Source organism: Cimex lectularius, unplaced genomic scaffold (genome assembly GCF_000648675.2).
Source record: "Cimex lectularius strain Harlan isolate CLEC.00 unplaced genomic scaffold, Clec_2.1 scaffold109, whole genome shotgun sequence".
NCBI lineage: Eukaryota > Metazoa > Arthropoda > Insecta > Hemiptera > Cimicidae > Cimex > Cimex lectularius.
Window position 1 is genome coordinate 597227 of NW_019392781.1, and position 21285 is coordinate 618511.

Genomic DNA, 21285 nt, shown 5'->3' on the forward strand with positions numbered 1-21285 from the left:
ATATCTCTCTCTATCTCTATCTCTAGAGAGGTTCAAGAGACCCCCCCCCCAAATAAAACTGTTTCAATCAATCATCAATCCAATTTTGTCTCTCTCGTTCTTTCTTTCTCTGTGGTCTCTCTCTATCTCTATCTCTATCTCTATATATCTCTATTTCTTTCTCTGTGGTCTCTCTCTCTTACTTTCTATGTTCTCTCTACCTCTCTCTCTAGAGAGCTCCAAGAGACCTAATTCTCCGTGGCTAAATAAAGCGCTTTCCATCACTCATCAATCCTTCAATCCTCTTTTGTCTGTCTGTCTGTCTCTCTCTCTCTCTCTCTCTCTCTCTCTCTCTCTCTCTCTCTCTCTCTCTCTCTCTCAAGCACTCACTTAATTAGGTGTGTTCGTCCTCTTTCCCTCTCTCTCTTTCTTTTTTCTTTGTTCCTTTTCTTTCCTTCCTTGAGCTCTCTCCCTCTCTCTCTATCTCTGTGGTCGTCTCTGGTGGTCTCTCTGAACTGAAAAAATTCAGTTCAGTCACTCTCTGTGTTTGTCTCTCTCTTTATGTCTTTCTGTCTGTCTATGTTCTCCTTCCTTCTCTCTTCGTCTATCTCTTTCCTCAGTCGATTAGTATTGTGCTAAATATGTTATCTGTGTCTATCTTTCTCGTTTTATGTCTTTCAGTCGGCCTGTCTGTCTGTCTGTCTGTCTAGTTCTCTCTCTCCTCTCTCTCTCCCTCCCTCTCTCTCTCTTTTTCTCTCTCTCTGTTCCACTTCCTCTATTCCTCTCCTCAGTTGTTTTTTACTGTCCTAAATATGTATCATAATAAAACCCATAATAAAACCACTCACAAAAAAAGTTCAGTTCAGTTCCTCTCGGTGTCTATCTTTCTGTTTTTTGTCTTTTTTTTTGTCTTTCTTTCTCTCTTTTTCTGTTTAATAAAGTCGATTGTGTTTTTTTAGGATAGATCTATCTATCAATGTACCTAGATTTCTTTTAGTTACTCCCATAAATTGGATTTTCATAAAACATCTTTTTGTAGTTTTTGTTACTTCAATATAGAAATAACGATATAGAAATTTTCTTTTTCGTTTTTACATTTTAGCTTTCACACTTTTCGAGTGTGTTACATAAATTCGTTGGAAATGAATTTTGTGTTTTCATGACGAGTCTTTCAACTCCGTTAATTTTTAATTAATAGTACAAAAAAAGCATACGAACCGTTTTAACACTACTCATATTTCTTCCTTATTGTAATTATTCGGTGTGCAGACTCACAGACGAGATTAAAAAAGGCGGGCCTATGAACGATAATTTATGAGTCGAATCAGAGCGAATCGGCAGCGTTTTATTACTCTTGCAAGGGATTACGAATAAATTAAAAATATTTATCTAGACCGGTTTATCAGTTTCGCGGCATCCCGAAGTCATCTTCGAAACGAAAACTGCGGTACTTTCTCAAAGTAGCAATAAGTCCCGGATTATACAACATTGGCTGTGACGTTTTCGAATATATTTAAAGATGTTATAAAAATGTAGTTCACAACGTTTCTCACGAATTCATGTTTAAAAATCCTAACCCAGGATTTTGTATCAGGATCCTTTTTTAATAGCCTCATTTTTACACAGCTTGCAGATGTCCTGTCGGCAGCCTATACTTAGTATAAATCATGGGTGGTATTGAGGTCAATAAATTAAAAGTCTCCGGGCCGCTTCCTTATCCCTGATATGTTTGTTTTCTTTGACTTACTTTGAACTTACACTAGATTTTCAAAAATTTCATACTGAAAATTTTGATTTAATTATTACCTTATTGCTTCTTCTTCTTATTTTACTTATGTTTTTTAAACTACTTTTGAGTTTCTCGATCTATGCTATTAATCAAGTCTAGCTCGTTTGAACTTTTTATTTACCCACAATTTATTTAATCACAAAACGGTACTGGTAGTAAAAATATCAAATAATAATTCATAACACGTTCTATTGCGAGATTCCTATCTTTCCCTTCTGCCTGTCTATTAATTTTCTAGCCGACTATGGCTTTAACTTTCCAAAATTAAAAAAGCAGGTATTAATATTTCCCGGTTTATAAAAAATATTGAGGACATATTTTGATATTTTCCCAGGGTAATAGGAAGTGTTCACATATTCACGAGTCGTTTTTGGTAAAATTTTGGATTTTACCTGCGTTGTGTAGTTTCATTAAGACCAGATTTGTTTTGGAAGAAGAATTTTGAAAGTTTATCAATCAACCCTTGAAACCATGACATCAGCATTAATTCAGCAAAAGGTGTGTTGAATCCTTTCTCTCCCTTTCCCTCTCTCTCACCTTCTCTCTCTCTCTCCTCTCTCCCTCTCACTTTCTCTCTCCTTCTCTCTCTCCTCTCTCCCTCCCTCTCTCTCTCTCTCTCTCTCTCTCTCTCTCTCTCTCTCTATATATATATATATATATATATATATATATATATATATATTACCCATTTAGTTTTATCTTTTTATCTGTCTGTCTTTCTTTGAAAAGTTTTTTCTGTATCTCTTTCTATTACTCTGTCTGCCTGTTTCTCACTCATCTTTTTTTTCTATCTCTTATTTGTCTCTTTTTCTTTTGCTCCTCTCTCTCTTCTATTTTTAAATCTATTCTTTAACATTATCTTCTTCCTCTCTTTCTGTACTTTTTCTTCTACGTTACTTTATCTGTTTTTTATTTTTTTTCATGCGTTATTTATAAATGTCTCTCTCTTTTTCTTTCATTTGTCTCGTTTTCTTTTCCTTCTCTCTCTCCTTCTATTTTTTCTCTTGGCATTATTTTCTCCCTCTCTTTCACTATTTTTTCTCCTACCTTACTTTATCTGTTTTTTCTTTTCATTTTTTCATGTGTTGTTTGTAAATCTCTCTCTCCCTCCCTCCCTCTATTTTTCTCTGTTTTATTTATCTCTTTCTTTTTTCCTCCTTGCTCTTCTTCTATTTTTTCCATCTATACCTCCTTCTCTTAATATTATTTTCTCACTCACTTCCACTACTTTTTCCTTCACACTTGTTTTACCTGTTTTTTCTTTTCATTTATTCATGCGTTGTTTATAAATCTCTCTCTCCCTCCCTCCATCTCTATTTTCCATTTTTCTATCTCTTATTTGTCTCTTTTTCATTTTCTCCTTGCTCTCCTTCTATTTTTTTCTTTTCTACCTCCTTCTCTTAAAATTATCTTCTCACTTTCTTTTTCTACTTTTTCTTTCTCTTTTATTTTATCTGTTTTTCTTTTCTTTTTTATGCGTTATCTCTAAATCTCTCTCTCTTTCTCTTTCTCTCTCTCTCTATCTCTCTCTCTCTCTCGTGTTTTTTCTGTATCTGTATCTTCCTTTCTATTACTCTGTCTGCCTTGTCTTTTCATTTTTCTATATCTTATTTTGCCCTTTTTCTTTTCCTCCTCTCTCCTTCTATTCTTCAGTCTATATCTCCTTCTTTAATATTATCTTCTCCCTCTCTTTCTATACTTTTTTCTTTCTCTCTTTTTCTCCCTTACTTTATCTGTTTTCTTTTCTTTTTCTTTCTTATTTTTCTCGTTTTCTTTTCCTCCTCTCTCCTTCTACTTTTTCAGTGTTTATCTTCTTCTCTTAGCATTCTCTTCTCACTCTCTTTCACTATTTTTCCTCCTACCTTACTTTATCTGTTTTTTCTTTTCATTTTTTCATGTGTTGTTTGTAAATATCTCTCTCCCTCCAACCCTCCCTCCCGCTCTCTCTTTTTCTATATTTTATTTGTTTCTTTCTCTTTTTCTCCTTCCTCTCCTTCTACTTTTGCCACCACTACCCCCTTCTCTTAACATTATTTTCTCACTCACTTTCTCTACTTTTTCCTTCACCCTTATTTTACCTGTTTTTCTTTTCATTTTTTCGTGCGTTATTTCTAAATCCCTCTCCCTCCCTCTCACTCTCTCTCTTTCTATTTTTCTATCTCTTATTTGTCTCTTTTTCATTTTCTCCTAGCTCCCCTTCTATTTTTTCTCTACCTCCTTCTCTTAAAATTATTTTCTCACTCTCTTTCTTTATTTTTTCTTTCTCTTTTATTTTATCCGTTTTGATTATCTTTTTTATGAGTTATTTCTAAATCTCTCTCTCTCTCTCTCTCTCTCTCTCACTCTCACCACTTTCATCCTCTTTCTCACACTTGTTTTTTTCTTCCAAGCGTGTCTCTGTCACTTCTAGGTTATAACTTTAGTTACAGAGGTCAGAATGCTTTTGAAGCATGTGGTGATCTACTTAAAGAAACGTGTTTGTAACTTATCTCAGATGACCAAGACGGCTAAGTTTCTCTTTTTGACCTTAAGGAATTTAGTTTTTTAAATTTCTCAGCCCGTCTTTTGAATAATATTATTCGTTTTACACCTTTTATATGAATATTATCAATATTTTTGAGATTTTTCTACTTTAGGATAAGACCGTTTTCATTCTCTGCGTTTTGACACGCGATTTCGGATTTTTTATGAGTAATCTTTGTAAATTGCCCATTGAGCGAGGGACTTCGTGGGTGCTTATCAGATGGTACTTAACGCTGGGAGACCCGGTGACCTTTTCAACCCCGTTCAACCCGATTCGGGCTCATATTTCGGGGTCAGGCTCCTCCGGCTCTCGGCTGTTTTTCAGGGTCAAGAACTTGCCGTCCTGACCCGTTTCCTTCCGGGCTAAAAGAGGGCCTGCCTGATGGGGACAGAGAGATCGCGCCGGGTCAGTTTATGAAGCCGACTTTCGTTTCGCACGTCTACTTCCGTCTGGAAACATGTTTTTTTTAGAGCTTCAATCACCGGTTAGAAGACCAGACGTATTAACCGGATAAATTTCGCGATAGGTCGAAATTGGGGTTTGTTTTGGCGGAAAGATTTAATTATTTTTCTATTTTTTAATAAGGAATGTCAAAAAAAGGGAAGTAAGATTAAGCTCAGGACTTCAAAAAGAACGGGTCAGACTCATTATAATGTAAGAAGTATATAAATTGTACTAATCCCTGGATTGTTGATCAGATGGATTATCCGCCCCGGTGCGCGGGTAAATCCGCGATAGATTGGGATCAGTAGTATTCCCTTGTTTTGAGCGGAAACATCAATTTTCTCAAAACGAGGCGCCCTGAAAACCGTGAAGTTTATGAACAGCATTAAGCCGTGAAAACAGCGACGCTAAACGGACAAAAAAATTTATCGGAATGCTCAGAAAAGTCCTATAAAAATTACTAATCGTATTGAATTTTCCACGTATGAATTAATTTATTTTTTAAAAATTTATATTTAAATATTTTTATGATGTCCCGAGGCTATTGTCATAAGACAGCGTTGTCTAAGTACACGTAAAAGTGTTTTTTTTTAGTTTGGACTTCGCCAAGGGTGGTTTCAGTTGTAAGAAATCTTTTTTCCCCTTTTTCTTGTATTCTCCGACCACCTACCGTTTCGGGAATATAGTCCTCCTGTGTCTGAAGAAAGCGTCCATCATTTTGGACGAGGTGCCGACGTAGTTTGGATCGATGACGAGGCGCATTTGTACGTGAATAAGACCAGACCGACCGGGGAGCTCGACACCGACTGGCTCGAAGACGACTTGGGCCCAAGAAGTGGAGGAGGCCCAGGGAGAAGGGGTTTTGTTTACTTTCTCGGATGGACAGCAGCTCCCGTTTCCCCGCCTCTTCCGACGAGGTTTTCCAGTAGAAGAGCAGTTTCAGACGTCGCGTCGAGTTAGAGCAATCACTTTGTACGAGTAACCAGCACTTACCATAATGCTAATACCATAATAAATTGGCTGCAATTATGGGCTGAATATTTTATTCGTTATTAAAAAGGTTTCTGGTGTTTGTTTATCTGCTTATATATGTATGGTATATTATATGTTATGCTCCATTTTGCCTCACACCTCTCCTACCCTCTCCCTTTCTTTCTTTCTCTCTCTCTCTCTCTCTCTCTCTCTCTCTCTCTCTCTCTCTCTCTCTCTCTCTCTCTCTCTCTCCCAACCTCACTTCACTATTTTTTCATATTATTTATCTTTTTTTCCCTCTATCTGTCTTAGAAGCACACACCTAGCCGTGCTCTTGTTCTTTTTCTCTTTCTCTTTCATTTTTTCCTCTCTCTCTTATTTTCTCTCTGTCCCACACTCTCTCTTTCTTAGCAGCACTCATTTACTTAACTAGGCTTTTTCTCCTTTTTTCTCTCTTACTCTCTCTTTTTCTTTCTCTTCCACTCTTTCTTTCTTTATCTCCCTCTCTTTTAGCTGTAGCCTCTTTCTTCTTTTCCTCTTATCATTCTTCACTTTTCATTCTCTTTCTCTATTTTTACTTCAATCTCTTTCTTATAATACTCTTTGTTGTCAGTCTTTCTTTGAAGCGTTGTTTGGGTCCTTCTGACTCTCTCTCTCTCTCTCTCTCTCTCTCTCTCTCTCTCTCTCTCTCTCTCTCTCTCTCCTCTCTCTCTCTCTCTATCTCTCTCTCTTTCTCTCTCTTTCTCTCTCTATCTCTCTCTCTCCCTCCCTCTCTTTTATCTTTCGATAGAGCACTCACCCATTTACCTAAGTGTGTTCTTCCTCTATCTCTTTTTTTCTCACTCGTTTTATCTTTCTCTCGAGCACTCACCCACTTGACTAATTGTGTTTTCTCGTTTTCTCTTTCTCTCTCTCCTTCTCTTTCTATTCCTCCTTCTCTGTTTCTTCTCTTTATCCTCTTTTTTCTCTCTCTCCTACACTCTCTCTTTCTTAGAATCACTCACTTACTTACCTAGGCTTTTCTCATTTTTCTCTTATTTTCTCTTTTTCTTTCTCCGTTTTTCTTTCTCACTCACTCACTCTTTATCTCCCTCTCTTTTACCTTTAGCCTCTTTCTTCTTCTCTTATCGTTCTTCACTTCTCATTCTCTTTCTCTATTTTTCCTTCAAACTCTCTCTTATAGTACTCTCAGTAGTGTGTGTTTCTTTGAAGCGTTGTTTGGGTCTCTCTTACTCACTCGCTCCCTCTCTCTACCTCTCTTTCTCTCGAGCACTCATCCACTTACCTAAGTGTGTCCTTCCTCTATCCCTATCTCTCTTTCTCTTTATCCACTCTCTCTCTCTCTCTCTCTCTCTCTCTCTCTCTCTCTCTCTCTCTCTCTCTCTCTATTTCTTTTTAACCTTTACGTTCTTTACCTCTTACTCATATCATTTCCCAATCTCATTCTCTAGATGTCTACGACTATACCGACGATACCTTAAACTTCACCTATTGATCCAACATATCATCTCTATTTCCTAGCTATACGCTATACTTAGTTTAAAAATGGTTCAGACAAAAATGACTTGTTAGTAGCATCATCAGTTTTGTCGTACTATCAAATCAGGCTTGATGATTTTTATCGCAATTACTTAATTAACCGATACGTTATGACAGATATGCAATCAGATGAAGCACTGCAATCTATTGTAAAGTGTTTCAATATATTTTTTGTTACGTAAAATATATCGTATGTATTGTTAATGACATTTTCAGTGTCAATTTTTTCGATTTGGGCGAATATCATTCTTTTTTCATAATCTTCTAATAATGACTATATATAACCATATTCTTGAGTTTTTATTTTCTCCCACTATCATAATCTAACTCTATGTTTTGGCTCATCGGCAGCAAGCAGTAACTTGATATTTTCGAAAATTCATCGGCGTTTGACATAGTTTGGGACATAGTTGAAAGCAAGCCTCTGTCTCACGACAAGTCATTAATGAATATGGTTTGGTTTTTGGTTAAGTAGAAATTCCCTGTTCAGAGGCCATGATATTCCCGTTTTTTGAACAATGGCGCGAAAAGCATCTAAACTTCTTTAAACGTGCACATAAAAAAGTTTTCTTCCGTTTTAAAGGAAACTCCTTGACACTCCTCTTGGTCGTACTTAGCCGGCCGGATATTGGTGATTCAGTTTTAATTAATTAACTTTTAAAGAGGATCTTAGATTCGAAAATGAATAATTTGAAAGTTCTTTTGAATATTCATTTACTAATTGTTCATGTTAAGATTAGGGTTATGTTAGATAAGTTTAAGGTTAGGGTCAAAAACGAGTAGGTTTTATCCGTCTCACCAGAAAACCCTAGGAGGGCTTATTTGGGCTTGAACCCGTTTCAGTTTACGACCATGTAAAAGTTCATGTTTGGTTATAAATTGAGTTTTAATGAATAGTATAAATTATTGACGTTTCGAGTGTCTTCTTCAGGTGTTTGTTTTGTCAATGTGTCCGTTTCTTCATTTCCGTTGCTATTTACAGGTTTATTTCGTTGTTTAAATATTAGTGGGTGTTTTCATTATTCAATATTAGTCACCTATATCTATTCTGTTCTTTTTTTGTTGTCCTTCCTGCTAGCCATGGCAAAATTCATTCAAGTTGGCCTGTCTTTGGTGCAGTGAGGGTCCAATTTATATCTTTTTTTCAATACATAGTGCCAAAATCATTTTTTGTGTGTGTTTTCTTTCCATTTTCCCGCCATTTACTTTCGTGAACGATTACAAAAGGGAATTTGTAAAAATTGGATTCGATAGAAAAGTGCGAAAATTGAAAAATTTGACATGTCACTTGATAGTAGTAGAAGTATGGTATACACATAGTAGTATATCAATAGTAGCTGTATTTATATTTATACGTTGGCCAATGAGAAATCGAAAAAGTTATAAATTAAGACTAACGTAAGACGTAAAGGTCTGTTACACATTGGCCCAGGCCGTTTCATAATAATTCCAAACATATTTTTATTTACAAATTAACGCCGATTTCCACGGGTCGTGTTGCAGGAGGTGTAATTCGATACTTGCGTAACATCGGGTCATCAGTTTTCCATCCGTCGGGTCATATTCTGGGTCAATAGGAAATCGAAATCGTCCTGCGAACGGCCGGTCCAAATTCATCGGACTTTTCTTGTATATTCAGAGAGACGATTTGATCCGGGGAACTGAGAAGAATGCAGTTTCGTTTCGGCCTTTTTTTTTATAACGCGCCGTGAATCTGCCTGGCAAAAGTCATAACAGAGGAGACACTGTCCTCAGACAATAAGGACGTCCATCCCGGTACGAAACCGCACCGCGTTCCATATAGTCGGCTCGATTTGGTTTAGTTGTACCGTTTTATTATTGAAAAATTTCCCCATTTTTCCGGAGAAATCGTGTTTTAGAAAGAAGCGATGAATCGGAACGAGGAAAATCTTCAAAACATTACGAATTGCATCGCCTATTTAAGCTAGTTGAAGGATCTCTAGAAATATTTCGATTTTAACTTTAAGCTCGTGCAATGTTGACGTATTGAAAATCTAGGTGAACTATGCATCTGGCACACGGTTAACACAAATTCCTCATGAGTCTTCGAGGTGATTAAACTGCAGTTAGCCCGATTCCGAACATTTTGCTCCGCCTACACTCACTTTTTTGTCCAATTTCGGCTCCCTTCACTCAATCTGGTCTCTCTCTCACTCTCTCCATTCTCGATGTCGAATAGGCTTTCCATCGAATCTGGAGCCTGGGCTTTACCTAAAAACCGAAGGACATACCCCCAGACCTGTCCTCATCCTACAGTCCTTCGTGGCAGAGAATCATTCCAGACTAAGGGCCATATCGCCTCACTGCCCTTTGTGCAAGGGTCACTATTATATTCATTCCTCTAGGAGGGAGGGTACCTGGGTACCAAAAAGAAGGAACGTTGCTCGGGGGTCTTTCGATGTCGAACAGGATTTCAAACAAGCCTGAAACCAAGAAATTCAAGAGCATCCTTAGACCCTCATCATCAAGTCCAACGTAGTGAACAGGCGCTTTCGAATCATATCGCCTCACTCTCCTTTTTCCCATCATTTATGATGCAACTGTCCGTACCACTCAACCCTGAAGTATTTCATGATTCACCCAATCCCTAAAACCAATAAACCACCTTCGAAATTCCTACGTCTCGTCAGTTTTTGCTAATTCTTGATAAACACCTGGAAAAGCACCTCTTTAAGAAATACTCCGGATGGTAGAATCTTCTAATATAAATCCAGATCATAAGTTTAGATTAAGAACAACAGTGCTGTCGTCTTGTGGGCATCGTGGCGTCAACCGTTGAGAAGAAGGGCGTTTTCAAGAGTCTTTATCGATGTCGTACAACCATTTTATCGAGTCTGGCACTAGGAAACTTTGGAAATTCAAAAGCAAATGTATAAAAATCTCACTTTAACCAATGGGCCCGATCCTCTCAGTTCTTCAAGTCCTTGGTCCATTAGTGTACTCTTGCTCAACATACATTGCTAAAATTCCTTCCCAACCCCACACCCTTGACATGCTGATTATCCTTATGCTCCAACCGCAATCCCGTTCCAAAAACAATGGTTCCAACCTCACACCTTAAACCTAAACTTTTACCTTTGCGTCAATCTACCTCTATAATCGCACCCTTTCCTAGCGAAAATCTATTTTCTTTATCTAGACAAGCGACTAACCTGTTATCCTCTACAATCACGTGTCCTTAGATCCAATCATTCCCCTAATAATACATGTCTCATGAACCAGCTACAAAAAGTTCCACAAAAATCCAATCCAACTCTGATCTTAATGTACAACAAAATTTTCCCTCGAGACCTCTTCCCAATAATGACCTCGAAGTCTTAAGAACCACAGTGGCCTGTTCACACTCTTCTTCACTAGATGTAACTTATTTACAACCCAGTAATCAACGTCTTATTTAGATGTGAAAAAAACAAAAAAAAACAGTGACATAACAATGACCATACCTGAAAATAGTTGTTGGTCTGGGTAAATAAAGCGACTCGAAAACAATAAAAGCCGGGGGTTGTTTATTAGTCATTTGTTAAAATTCAGTCGGAAAAGATTATCCCCTGCATGTAAATAGGTAGGCGATTTTCGATCAATTTGAAGGTACAGGATTTAAAGACGAACTCCGACGTGTTCAGAAACCTGCCTGTGTACTGCCCAGAGTTTTTCAGGATCAGGCCTACTTTGTAAGCTCTTCCTCTGCAGGTCTGTATGTTATTTGGAAAATAGACCCTTAGTATTTTTTCGTTTTCGCACACCCCGTTGAAGGTCGCCCTGTGAGTCGTGTTGGTGGTCCAGTCGTGCAGGTAAATTTCGACATTTTCATATTCATCCCGATTGAATGTAGCGATTTTAGTTAATACCTGAGGGAAAAAATGAGTTGTTATAAAGCGTTATAAAATGAGGGAAGGTTGGTCTTACCATGACGCCCTTGAGCGTGATGTCTTTATCACAGGAGAAGGAGACGTAACTGTCCGTGTTCTGGAATACGGTGTGCTTCTCCAGTCTGTAACACGGCCAGTCCAGGCAGTAGGATTCTCCGAAACTGCTCACCATGCGGTCCCTGAGCATAGTCGAAAAGCCGTTGGGCAGAGGGCAAGAACTGTTCGAAGCCGTCAGATTGAGAAGGATGGCGAAAGACTGGTCCGGCTTCAAAAGAGGGCTCAGAGCTGGACCGTCGGCAAAATCTCTAGCGTTCATGTTCAAAAAGCAGATCTTCGGTACTATCTGGTCATAGATTTTTTGCTGCTCGTCTGCAAACTCATCGCCGAGAATTCCTACAAACCCCATGATAAATTTCAAATATTAACTTAAATTTTTATAGTGGTATACCTCGTCTTGTAAATTCCGCTTTCGTCCAAAGCTCCACAGCTTTGAAAAGCTCAACCTCTGTAACGCTCAGCTTTTTCTCGTCCAATATCATCATCACAGTGGAAATTTGAGCTTCTAGAAAACTAGGTGTCGATAGGACCGAAGAAGTCTTTTCGCAAATCACCTACAAATCAGCTACAAATAGTTATAAATATAGTTCGATAACGGCTTACACTTGCATTTTCACATTTTTCCATTAGCTCGACTTGATCGAACAGCTTAGCGAACTCATAACCTCTGCAGACGTTCGTCACGTTAACGTCCTTCAGAACGTAAGCCGTGCACTGTTTCAAGAGATTATGAATCATATATTTTTTGGCTACGTAGCACAGTTCACAGGCCTGGTCGAAAGATTCGATTTCTACTTTATCCGTGTAAATATACCTTAACATAAAAAGCATAAGTTAGATGAAAAGAACCCATACAAATATAGAGTACAGAGTCTCGGATGGTATCACTGATGAGATGTCTCACGATGGTATGGATAATCTATTATAATTAAACACCTTTAAGAACATCCTAATAAGTGAATATCCGATACTCGCAGCTCCTAGGGACATGAACAGGTTCTGAAATTTAAACAAAACATATAGATAGAACGTTACACCTGGGTACCAAAAAGAAGGAACGTTGCTCAGGGGTCTTTCGATGTCGAACAGGATTTCAAACAAGCCCGAAAACTATAAATTCAAGAGCGTCCTTTGATCCTCATCCTCAAGTCTGACCTAGCGGACAGGCACTTGCGAATCATATCGCCTCACTCTCCTTTTTGCACCATTTATGATTCAACTGTCCGTACCACTCCACCCTGAAGTGTTCCATGGTTCACCCAATCCCTAAAACCAATAAACCACTTTCGAAATTCCTGCCGTCTCATCTGTTTAACGCCAATTCTTGATAAACACCTTGAAAAGCTCCTCTGTAAGCAAATACGATCCATGCTAGAGACTTTACATCGAGTCTGATTCCTGGGCTTCGTTACAGAAACCCAAGGATATCCTCTAGACACGACCTCATCCTCAAGTCCAACCTGGCGGCAGGCATTTTCGACTAAGGACCATACCGCCTAACTAACTTTTTTGCAAGGGCCACCATTTATAACGCAACTCTCCGAACTACATCCTGAGTTATTCCATGGTTTACCCAATCCCTACAAACAATAAACCACTCGAAATTCCTATCGTCATCATCAATTCACAACATGGTACATGGTAAACTGCTGGAAATACATAATCATAATATATATAAAATATAATTTCAGACCATCAGATTGGATTTAGTCGTAGCCATGCCACTGTTCTACGGTGTTTTCACGATGTGAAGAACGAGGGAGTTTTCATCAGTCTTTCTCGATCTCGAACTGATTTTCCATAGAGTCTGGCACCTGGTTTTGCTCTATAAATCATAAATGAAAAAAAAAAGAATGCTTTTGCTACATGCTCTTTTGGTACACTGTTACTTTATTTCTAGAACGAAAGAAGGTACTAAATACTCGGAGTCATCTTTCAAACTGAAATCTACACAATTGAGAGATGTACTAGTTCCACGTTAATAAAGGGTACAAAAACAAAGACCTATAGCCAGGCAGCCATCAGATATATACTCAGCTCGAAAATAGTGCTGAATTATAAAGGTTAATGTCTACTCGGTCCTAGGACACGTAAAAGGAAGCTTGGAACATTTGCTAGGTTCTGAGCGTTGTGGTATAGGAATCCGTACGGATATTCTTGGAATAACCAGAACGGGAATAATGGGACAAAGGAATACCGCTAAAGGCAAACTACTACTGATATACTGACTGCTCGAAAACCGACAAGGGTACGGGAACTGGAGTCTACGGGATGAACCCAAAGATCGAATTAACGGTAAACCTGCCTAACGAAGGCACATGCACAGGATAGGCGTACAGACAGAAGAACAAGTGTGCAGATACTGCCAGGAAGAGGAGGAGACCGCAGAACACAAGGAGCCGCTGGCAAAGCTGTGGAGGCTGATTAATAACCTGAAGTTGGCTAGTGAGTGGCCTCTTTTGTCCCTATCCCATTCCCTATTCTTGGAACCAGACGTAGATAACACTAAAACCTCCTGTATTTAGAAAGAAGAGACCCATGCATCAAACTCCCATAATTCCTAACGGGGCGGTCTGAATGGGAGTGTAAGATCGGTATAAACCAACACGGTAAGTGCACGGTTCTGCAAAGAAGCAGAAATGACGCCAACTCCATTAATAAACTGTGGTAAAAGAAATGCTTGTTCAACCATAGATGAAATACAATAAAACCGGGCCTAATAATCAAATTCCTTCATGGATAGGAACTCACCGGTGTGCTGTAGGCTCTGTACAAATACCCCGAATATTTACATCTTACATCTTATCTACGGGAAAACACAACACTATTGACTCACTTCAGCATCGCTCCGAAGGCTTCCGGCTGTATGTCGACGACGTGGACGTCTGCTTTTTCCTCTATAAATCGGTTCGTGAACATTTTCTCGAAAACCGGGCTCGACATGGACAAGAAGAGTTTATGCGCCTTGAACTCCTGCGGACGGGATGAATCGTTAGAAAAGTGAGCCGAATGAGAGCTTGCGAACATGAACCTTTTTGTTTTCGTCGTTTCCAACGACGAACACGCAATCCGTCCAAAAGGAATTTTTAAGGATGTAATAGCCACGGTCTACAACCTTATCTAGCTGGATTTGCCAATCCGCATCTTCGCCTTCCATCTTTAAAAACACAGACCTGTAAGAAATCCGGTTCCTTTTGCCTCGCGTTCTAAGCTCAAACTGATCGAGGCGCGGCCCGTTTATTCTATTTACAGATTAGGATATCTATTTATATCTGTTATGCCATGCCCTAGCGCGATAAGTCTATGATGTCTTGGTTTTCCTATGGCTTTCGGTTCAAACCACATGTCTTTCACTATATTACATTTTGAATGAAAATTCTTAATTGAAACAGATGTTCGGTTTATCTTTCAAAGTCCCTTTGAGATGAGGTTCTATGAAGAGCTTTAGAGAAAAAGTATATAGATACAAAGGGCTTAGAGATTTTTTAACTACTAGGATGCCATGAATCAAGTTGTAAATTCCCGCGAGGTCTACAATTAAAAAGCATCCGATTTGACGTGATTAGCCCATGCTTTTGTAATCTAAACGGACGGACTTCGACCTTCCTCTCTCGAGGAACGGTCAAATTATCCGAATCTGTATTTAAAAACGCCACGTGGTCCGAAAACAGGCTGTAATTTTTCATCTTGACAAATAAAATCTATATTTTGTCTATTTCCATCCTGCCTTTCACGAAACGTTAATGGGGTGATTGTTGGACGGTTAATTGCGTAAAAGTTAAGGATTTTCGGATAAGGGGGCCTGAAGTAAACGGATTGAAAGTAAATTACAGGATCGTTAGACGTTCTTATGCACGCAGAGGTATTCGAACACGTTCACCGGGGACCTCGTTTTACTTGTTAACCGGGGGCTTATTTTTTGTGAGAAAGTGAAGAACTGAAAGCTCGACGCCATAGTGGCGCCATCTGCAGTCAGTTAAACCTTCTTCAGGCAGACTCCATATAAAGAAAATTCTACGTTTAAAGACCAAAAATATACAAATCCCAAACCATACTCCCTCCTTGTTCTGCTTGAGTCGCTTTGTATGATTGTAATGAATTATAAATTGAACGAGGTTATGCAAGACCATTGGGGTGATGGTAGAGTTGCCTGTGAACTTGTAATTTAAGAAATTAATGTTTGGATAAATGGATTTTAAGGCATTATGGAGGGGTACTAGTTATAATAGATAGCTTTACATCAAAAAGATTGGCGAAATTACATAGTGCAAGAATGAATGGTTCCCACAGTTGTAATAAACATTTATACATTTAACGGTTCATTTTTCATCCTATATGTATGTTGAGTACGAAATTTTTCTGTCTAAAGCAGTTGTTACACTTGAGATACGTCTCTGCAGATTTTTCTAAAGCTTTTGTGTCAAAGCAACGGTCCAAGCACTCTGTCCAGTAGTAGCCAGAGTAATCCGATCCTTGTCAATAAATTTCTAGAGTAGGACACTAGTCTGTCACAAGTCAGCTATGTCTCTGCCCCTCATCTGGAAGCCAATCATCATAGGAAGATATATATTGCGTCATTGAAGGGCACTAGGAGAATAGGTGTAGTTGGGGCATCTGTGGTGTACAGTATGTAGAGGGTTTGCCAAGCCCTCTACCCTAAGTTTCTCCCATAGCCAGTAGACAGTAGTTGGAGTAATCTGATTCTTGTCTATAAATTTCTATAGTAGGATATTTTCTGTCTAAACCAGTTCCTTATATGTGAACTATGACTGCACATCATCCTGAAGCAACTATAGGAACATAAACAGATGGTGTGTCATCGAAGGAACAATGAGGGTGGGTGTAGTTGAGACATAGATATAGAGGGGTGACACATAGAGGGTTGGTCCAAGGCCTAAGTTTCTCCCATGACCAGTAGACATTAATCGGAGTAATCTGATCAATGCTTATAAATTTCTAGAGTAGAATATGTTCTGTCTAAACCAGCTTCTTATATGTGAGCTATAACTCTGCACAATATCCTGAAGCAACTGTAGGTACATAAACATATGGTGTGTCATCTAAGGACAAAGGAGAGTAGGTGTAGTTGAGGCATCTATGGTGTACAGTAATAGAGTGTTGGTCCAAGCCTAAGTTTCTCCCATGACCAGTAGACAGTAATCGGAATATTCTGACCCTTCTTTATATGCCTGCAGAGTGGGACATTTTTTTGTCTAAACCAGTCTCTTATATGTGAACTCTGCTTATATGACTCTGCACATCATCCTGAAGCAACTATAGGAACATAAACAGATGGTGTGTCATCGAAGAAACAATGAGGGTGGGTGTAGTTGAGACATCTGTAATGTACAGTACATAAAGGGTTGGTCCAAGCCCTAAGTTTATCCCATGACCAGTAGACAGTAATAGGAGTAATCTGATCATTCTTTATAAATTTCTAGAGTAGGATATGTTCTGTCTAAACCAGTTTCTTATATGTGAGCTATGACTCTGCACATCATCCTGAAGCAACTGTAGGTACATAAACAGATGCTGTGTCATCTAAGGACACAAGGAGATTAGGTGTAGTTGAGACATCTGCGGTGTACAGTATACAGAGTGTTGATCCAAGCCCTAAGTTTTTCCCACAGCAAGTAGACAGTAGTCTGACTTTTCTGACCCTTCTCTGTAAGTTTGCAGAGGGGGTATTTTTTGTCTAAATCAGTCAATTACAGTTTAGAGAATGTAAGCCTTGAAAAGAGGACTACTTTCAATATCAAACTTTTGTTTCAGTTTTCCCCTTGTCCCATTTGAAGCACTCCAAGAAGAAGCTTCGCTACAGGCTCGAGGTAAATTACAAGACGATAAACCATGTGTTGTACGACAGAGGATGGTCTCAGGTAATGTGAAACAATAACAAAAAATAAATTGCAAAATTGGTTTGAAAAATTGTTTTCGGTCAGGTCCATGGTGAAAGCGACGCCTGGGACTTCTTTTGGTGTGACTTGAGCCACCTGGGTGCGGTACTCGAAAAAAGGCTTCAGGGGTCGCAGATGGTGCCACACTTTCGCAACCACTATGAGATATCGAGGAAGAACCATTTGGCAAGAAATATGGCACGTTATAAGTCAGTTTTTGTTGTTTTTTAATACAAAATTTTGTTGGTAAAGTTAACAAATACTATGAGATAACTAAATTGGTTTTAATTTGTTAATAAAGAAAAACGCTTCAAAGAGAAGGACGGCCAGAGGAAGCAAAATTCTGCGACTGCATCCCTTTGACTTTCGAACTCCCAGTGCGTATCCTTGCAAATGCAGTTTTATTTTTAAATAAAAAATGTTTTTGTTTTTAGGGTGAATATGCTATTCTGATGTCTTACTGCAGGGTCAATCCTGGTAAGAACTTCATAGTCAAACCGGCCATCGGTTGCAAAGGCAAGGGGATTTTCCTTTTCAGGAAGTAAGCTTTCCTTTTATTACTTTAAGGCTACTCTCATATTTGAATCTACCTTTTTTGCATTAATGGTGGTCAAATTTACCTTTGCTTCCACCTCCTAACATTCAAAATACAATTTCAAAAATTCAGGATTGGAAATTAGCCCCTGGGGCACAGGATGAGCTAAATTTTGTAACTTTACATGTAAGCACAAGTCTATCGTGTTTTGGATCAAGTTATCTTCTCCATTCCTAATCTGTCTTACTGTTTACAATTAACTATCATCTATTTCCTTATTTTTACAGTATTTGGGTTTCCTTAATTCTAAAAGCCCCATCTCACCCAGATTTCCAGATGCTGCTTTTTTTAGTACGCCTCCTAGTTTCCTCCCTTATTCTCCCCAACATTGATTACAGACATACATCAGTCCTGTCTACCCTTGCTAAACCTCTTGAAAAGTACTGTCGACCTACTTAAAAATTTCAAATCTCCTTGCTTCTCTCCAATCTGGCTTCCTTCCAGGCTGTTACATACAAACTTTATAACATTGCTAAACCTCTTGAAAATTCCATTTTTAGCATCCCTTTTTATGATGCTATGTTAATGACTTCCACAAATCCGCCAAATATTGTGTTAATTCCAAGAATTTGAAACTTAAAATCAATTAGATCATAAAACACAGAAAATGGGCATAACCTCTAAGCTTCTAAACTTTACATTGAAAAGCACAAGGCTATTGTGTTTCGATGATGTTTACAACTAACAATCATCCTATTTCCTTCTGTTCCACGATCAAGAACCTTGGGGTTTTCCTTGATCCTGAAATCCCCATATCTCCTGGATTTTCTAGTACACTCCTAGTTTATTCCCTTATCCTTCCCCACTTTAATTATGGAACTTTTCGGCAGAAACGCCCTGCTTGAATAAGGAGAAGATGGTTGACTTTCTTTGGTTTGGTCCAATTTTATCGAAGTGAATAAGATCTTTTTATGATGTATTGTGTGGTTTGTCAGTGGTAATGTGCTTATTGTTTAATTGTGAGAATTAAATTAAATTTTAGTCTTCAGGGTGACGAACATGTAATTTGATTGTTACTGATCATCTTTAGTGTCTGTGTGACTTTTGTGATGTCAAGTCATGATAGGTCTGTGTAACTTCAGTGTCTCATCTTGCTCCAACACTGAAGATGACGAAATGCCAAAAAGTCATGGACTCTAACCCAGTGAGAAAAGGCAGATGAAATTGACGAAATTACTAGTGTGCTATTGTATGCTCAATTTTTATTTTTTGAATTTTTAATTGGTGGGTTGTGTTAATCTGCCTCGAGTCTTTCTTAATGCTTCCATTTTGTGCGTTTTTTGGCCTGCGTGTGTTCCTTTATTTCCCATTTTTTAAATTATTTGTCTTTCTCTTGTATTAAGCACACCTGAATATGAGTGTAATCTTTTGATTAGTCCCAGTGAGTGTAGAATCACATAAAGAGACAGAGAAAGCTCATAAATTGTTCAACCACAATACACATAAAGACATGCAGCATAAAAAAAATGTTTGTGGATCATCAAAAATTTATGCTAAAAACCAAACAAATGCCAACTTTATCGGATCCTTACCCTTATTTGCAAAATTTGTGATTATTTGAAGTCGATCCAAGATTCAAATTTTTGTAGAATAAGGGAGTTGAATGAATGGCGAGCTACTAGAGATTGGTCTCGCAATACAACCGTTATTGAAACAAATGACAAGACTGACCAGCCAAAGATGGAAGAGAAAGAGACTCCTCCAGAAATGTGGTTGGTCCAGACGTACGTTGATGACCCGTATCTCATTGCCGGGCGCAAGTTTGACATTAGGGTTTACGTCCTCGTCCTCTCGGTACATACTTCAATAATTAGTTAAAACACAATTTACAAAACAATTAATAATCGTTCCAGTACCTCCCTTTGAAAGTGTGGGTTGCCAGGGATGGCTTCGCTAGGATATGCGGAGCTCCTTACGATCTCAACAACCTCAAAGACACCCTAGCGCATCTCACCAACACTTCTATCCAATTGGCCAGGGACAATAAAAATCCGGTAAAAATGGCATTTACCATTACCAGTTTTGAAAAACGAAGTTTATCTTTGTTTTATAGGGATGCAAATGGAGCATGAAAAGACTGAGGGAGTTCCTATGTGCCAAACACGGGACTCCAGCTTTTGAACTGCTGATGGAACAGATCGGACAGATTATCATCACAAGTCTTAAGAGTGTTCAAAAGGCGATGATGCATAATAAGCACTGCTTTGAGCTTTACGGTTATGACATATTGCTTTCAGAATCTTTAAGACCGTATGTCTTCTTTGTTCCGTCACCTGTATGAAGAGTGTAGCTTGACCTTAGACTATTTTCAGCTGGTTGATAGAAGTCAACGCATCACCTTCACTCGAAGCGACTGACGCCGATGACTACAAGCTCAAATACAACCTGCTTTCCGATGTATTCAACGTTCTCGATCTCGAAGGAATGTAAGCTATGCCCTTTGAATTTATTTTTTGCAAAACATAAGAAAATTAATAATTTTCAGTTTGGTCGGGACTGAGTTGAGAGTCGGAGGATTCGACCTTCTCTGGGATGATGGGCCTGTCCACAAGCCTTGCCCAAGCCCAGATGAATGTGGGCCAGTTTGTAAAAAACCACTACTCAACATCCACCTCGGTAAGGGACTTCAATTTGTGAGTGATATTTTTACTTTTTTTTACATTTCCCAGGAGGACTTAACGATCGAGTCAGGCATCTCCAGGATCTTCAGGATTGGAAACACCTCATGATCGACAATGCTGTCAAAATCAAGCCGGAAGATGAGAAAAGTACTAAAAAAGAAACTTCTAACCATTTGATAGGCTTTTGAACTTCCAAAAAATACAATTTATCATTGAAATTATTTAATCATCTGTAAATTTATATTAAAATTTTACTTTCTGGAAGAAAGTTCAAACACTCGATTGAAATCATGCTTCATGTCTAAGAAAGTAACCAGCATTCTTTCTACTCAAGGTAGGATTGATGATATCTACCTTGTGGCACTTTAGAGTGATTTCTCCTCAACTGAGTTGATAAGATAGAATGACATCTTTCAAAGTTGGGTTATAGGTGATTGAGCTTTTCAAGGATTATGCCAAGTAATGGTAGCAAATGTATGGGGTGATATGACAGGGTAATGCTGAGGTTAATAAACGTACCTCCTTTTGCCCCTTTTCATCGCTTTCCCAGTAGCTTTAAGTGGTACCACGGTTCAGTTTAATTGAGGAGTTATTTTTTTGTCCGGTGTAGATTGGAAGTAATAAGGGATAGCCTTGGGGTCCAAGGACTACGAAAACACCATCTAATGTATGTAAATATATGTAACTGATGTTCTACGTTTCTACGTTTCTACCTGATGTAAGAAAACAAAGAAAACATACAATTTGAAAAGAAAAAAATACATCCACGGAATGAAAAATGACAAGGAGGAATGAGTCTGAGGTGAAGGCTTGAGTGAGAACCCTGATTCCCAATTCTCTTGGTTAGCTTGTATTTCTCGCTGCTGTTGCCATCTCAGCTATTCTGGCAACACACTAGTTAAGCCAGTATTTGCGATGATACTCGAGTGGTCTTGTGGTCCCAGCATGTTGCCCTGAGGTACTCCCACAGCCAGTGAG

General features: G+C 38.6%; 3 protein-coding genes across 3 annotated transcripts in view; 1 reads left to right on the forward strand and 2 right to left on the reverse strand.

Annotated features, from left to right (window-relative positions):
* The window catches only part of LOC106665955 (heparan sulfate 2-O-sulfotransferase pipe), a 73445-nt gene extending 67781 nt beyond the window's left edge, over nt 1–5664 (reverse strand). The window contains exon 1 of the mRNA XM_014392781.2: nt 5407–5664. Coding sequence (XP_014248267.1) covers nt 5407–5498 — 92 coding nt within the window. The 5' untranslated portion in view covers nt 5499–5664. The remainder of the gene's footprint in view (nt 1–5406) is intronic.
* Nucleotides 1–20533, forward strand: part of LOC106665953 (probable tubulin polyglutamylase TTLL9) — a 64859-nt gene extending 44326 nt beyond the window's left edge. The window contains exons 3-12 of the mRNA XM_014392779.2: nt 16967–17073; nt 17137–17300; nt 17393–17468; nt 17526–17632; nt 19276–19480; nt 19540–19680; nt 19740–19936; nt 19999–20112; nt 20172–20302; nt 20356–20533. Coding sequence (XP_014248265.1) covers nt 16967–17073; nt 17137–17300; nt 17393–17468; nt 17526–17632; nt 19276–19480; nt 19540–19680; nt 19740–19936; nt 19999–20112; nt 20172–20302; nt 20356–20495 — 1382 coding nt within the window. The 3' untranslated portion in view covers nt 20496–20533. The remainder of the gene's footprint in view (nt 1–16966; nt 17074–17136; nt 17301–17392; nt 17469–17525; nt 17633–19275; nt 19481–19539; nt 19681–19739; nt 19937–19998; nt 20113–20171; nt 20303–20355) is intronic.
* On the reverse strand, nt 10753–14560 carry LOC106665954 (BTB/POZ domain-containing protein 6-B-like). Its single transcript, XM_014392780.2, has 6 exons — nt 14226–14560; nt 14031–14167; nt 11804–12008; nt 11586–11748; nt 11175–11530; nt 10753–11116 (listed from the first exon to the last, which is right to left on the reverse strand). The coding sequence occupies exons 1-6, from the start codon at nt 14349–14351 to the stop codon at nt 10796–10798; spliced, it is 1308 nt and encodes a 435-aa protein (XP_014248266.1). The 5' UTR covers nt 14352–14560; the 3' UTR covers nt 10753–10795.
* Nucleotides 20534–21285: the final 752 nt, after the last annotated feature.

Coding starts and splice junctions, on each gene's coding strand:
- LOC106665954 (XM_014392780.2), bottom strand. CDS start 14,351: ATGGAAGGCGAAGATGCGGATTGGCAAATCCAGCTAGATAAGGTTGTA. Junction 11,531..11,585: donor AGCGGAATTTACAAGACGAG/GTATACCACTAT, acceptor TGGGGTTTGTAG/GAATTCTCGGCGATGAGTTT. Junction 11,117..11,174: donor TCACGCTCAAGGGCGTCATG/GTAAGACCAACC, acceptor TTTTTCCCTCAG/GTATTAACTAAAATCGCTAC.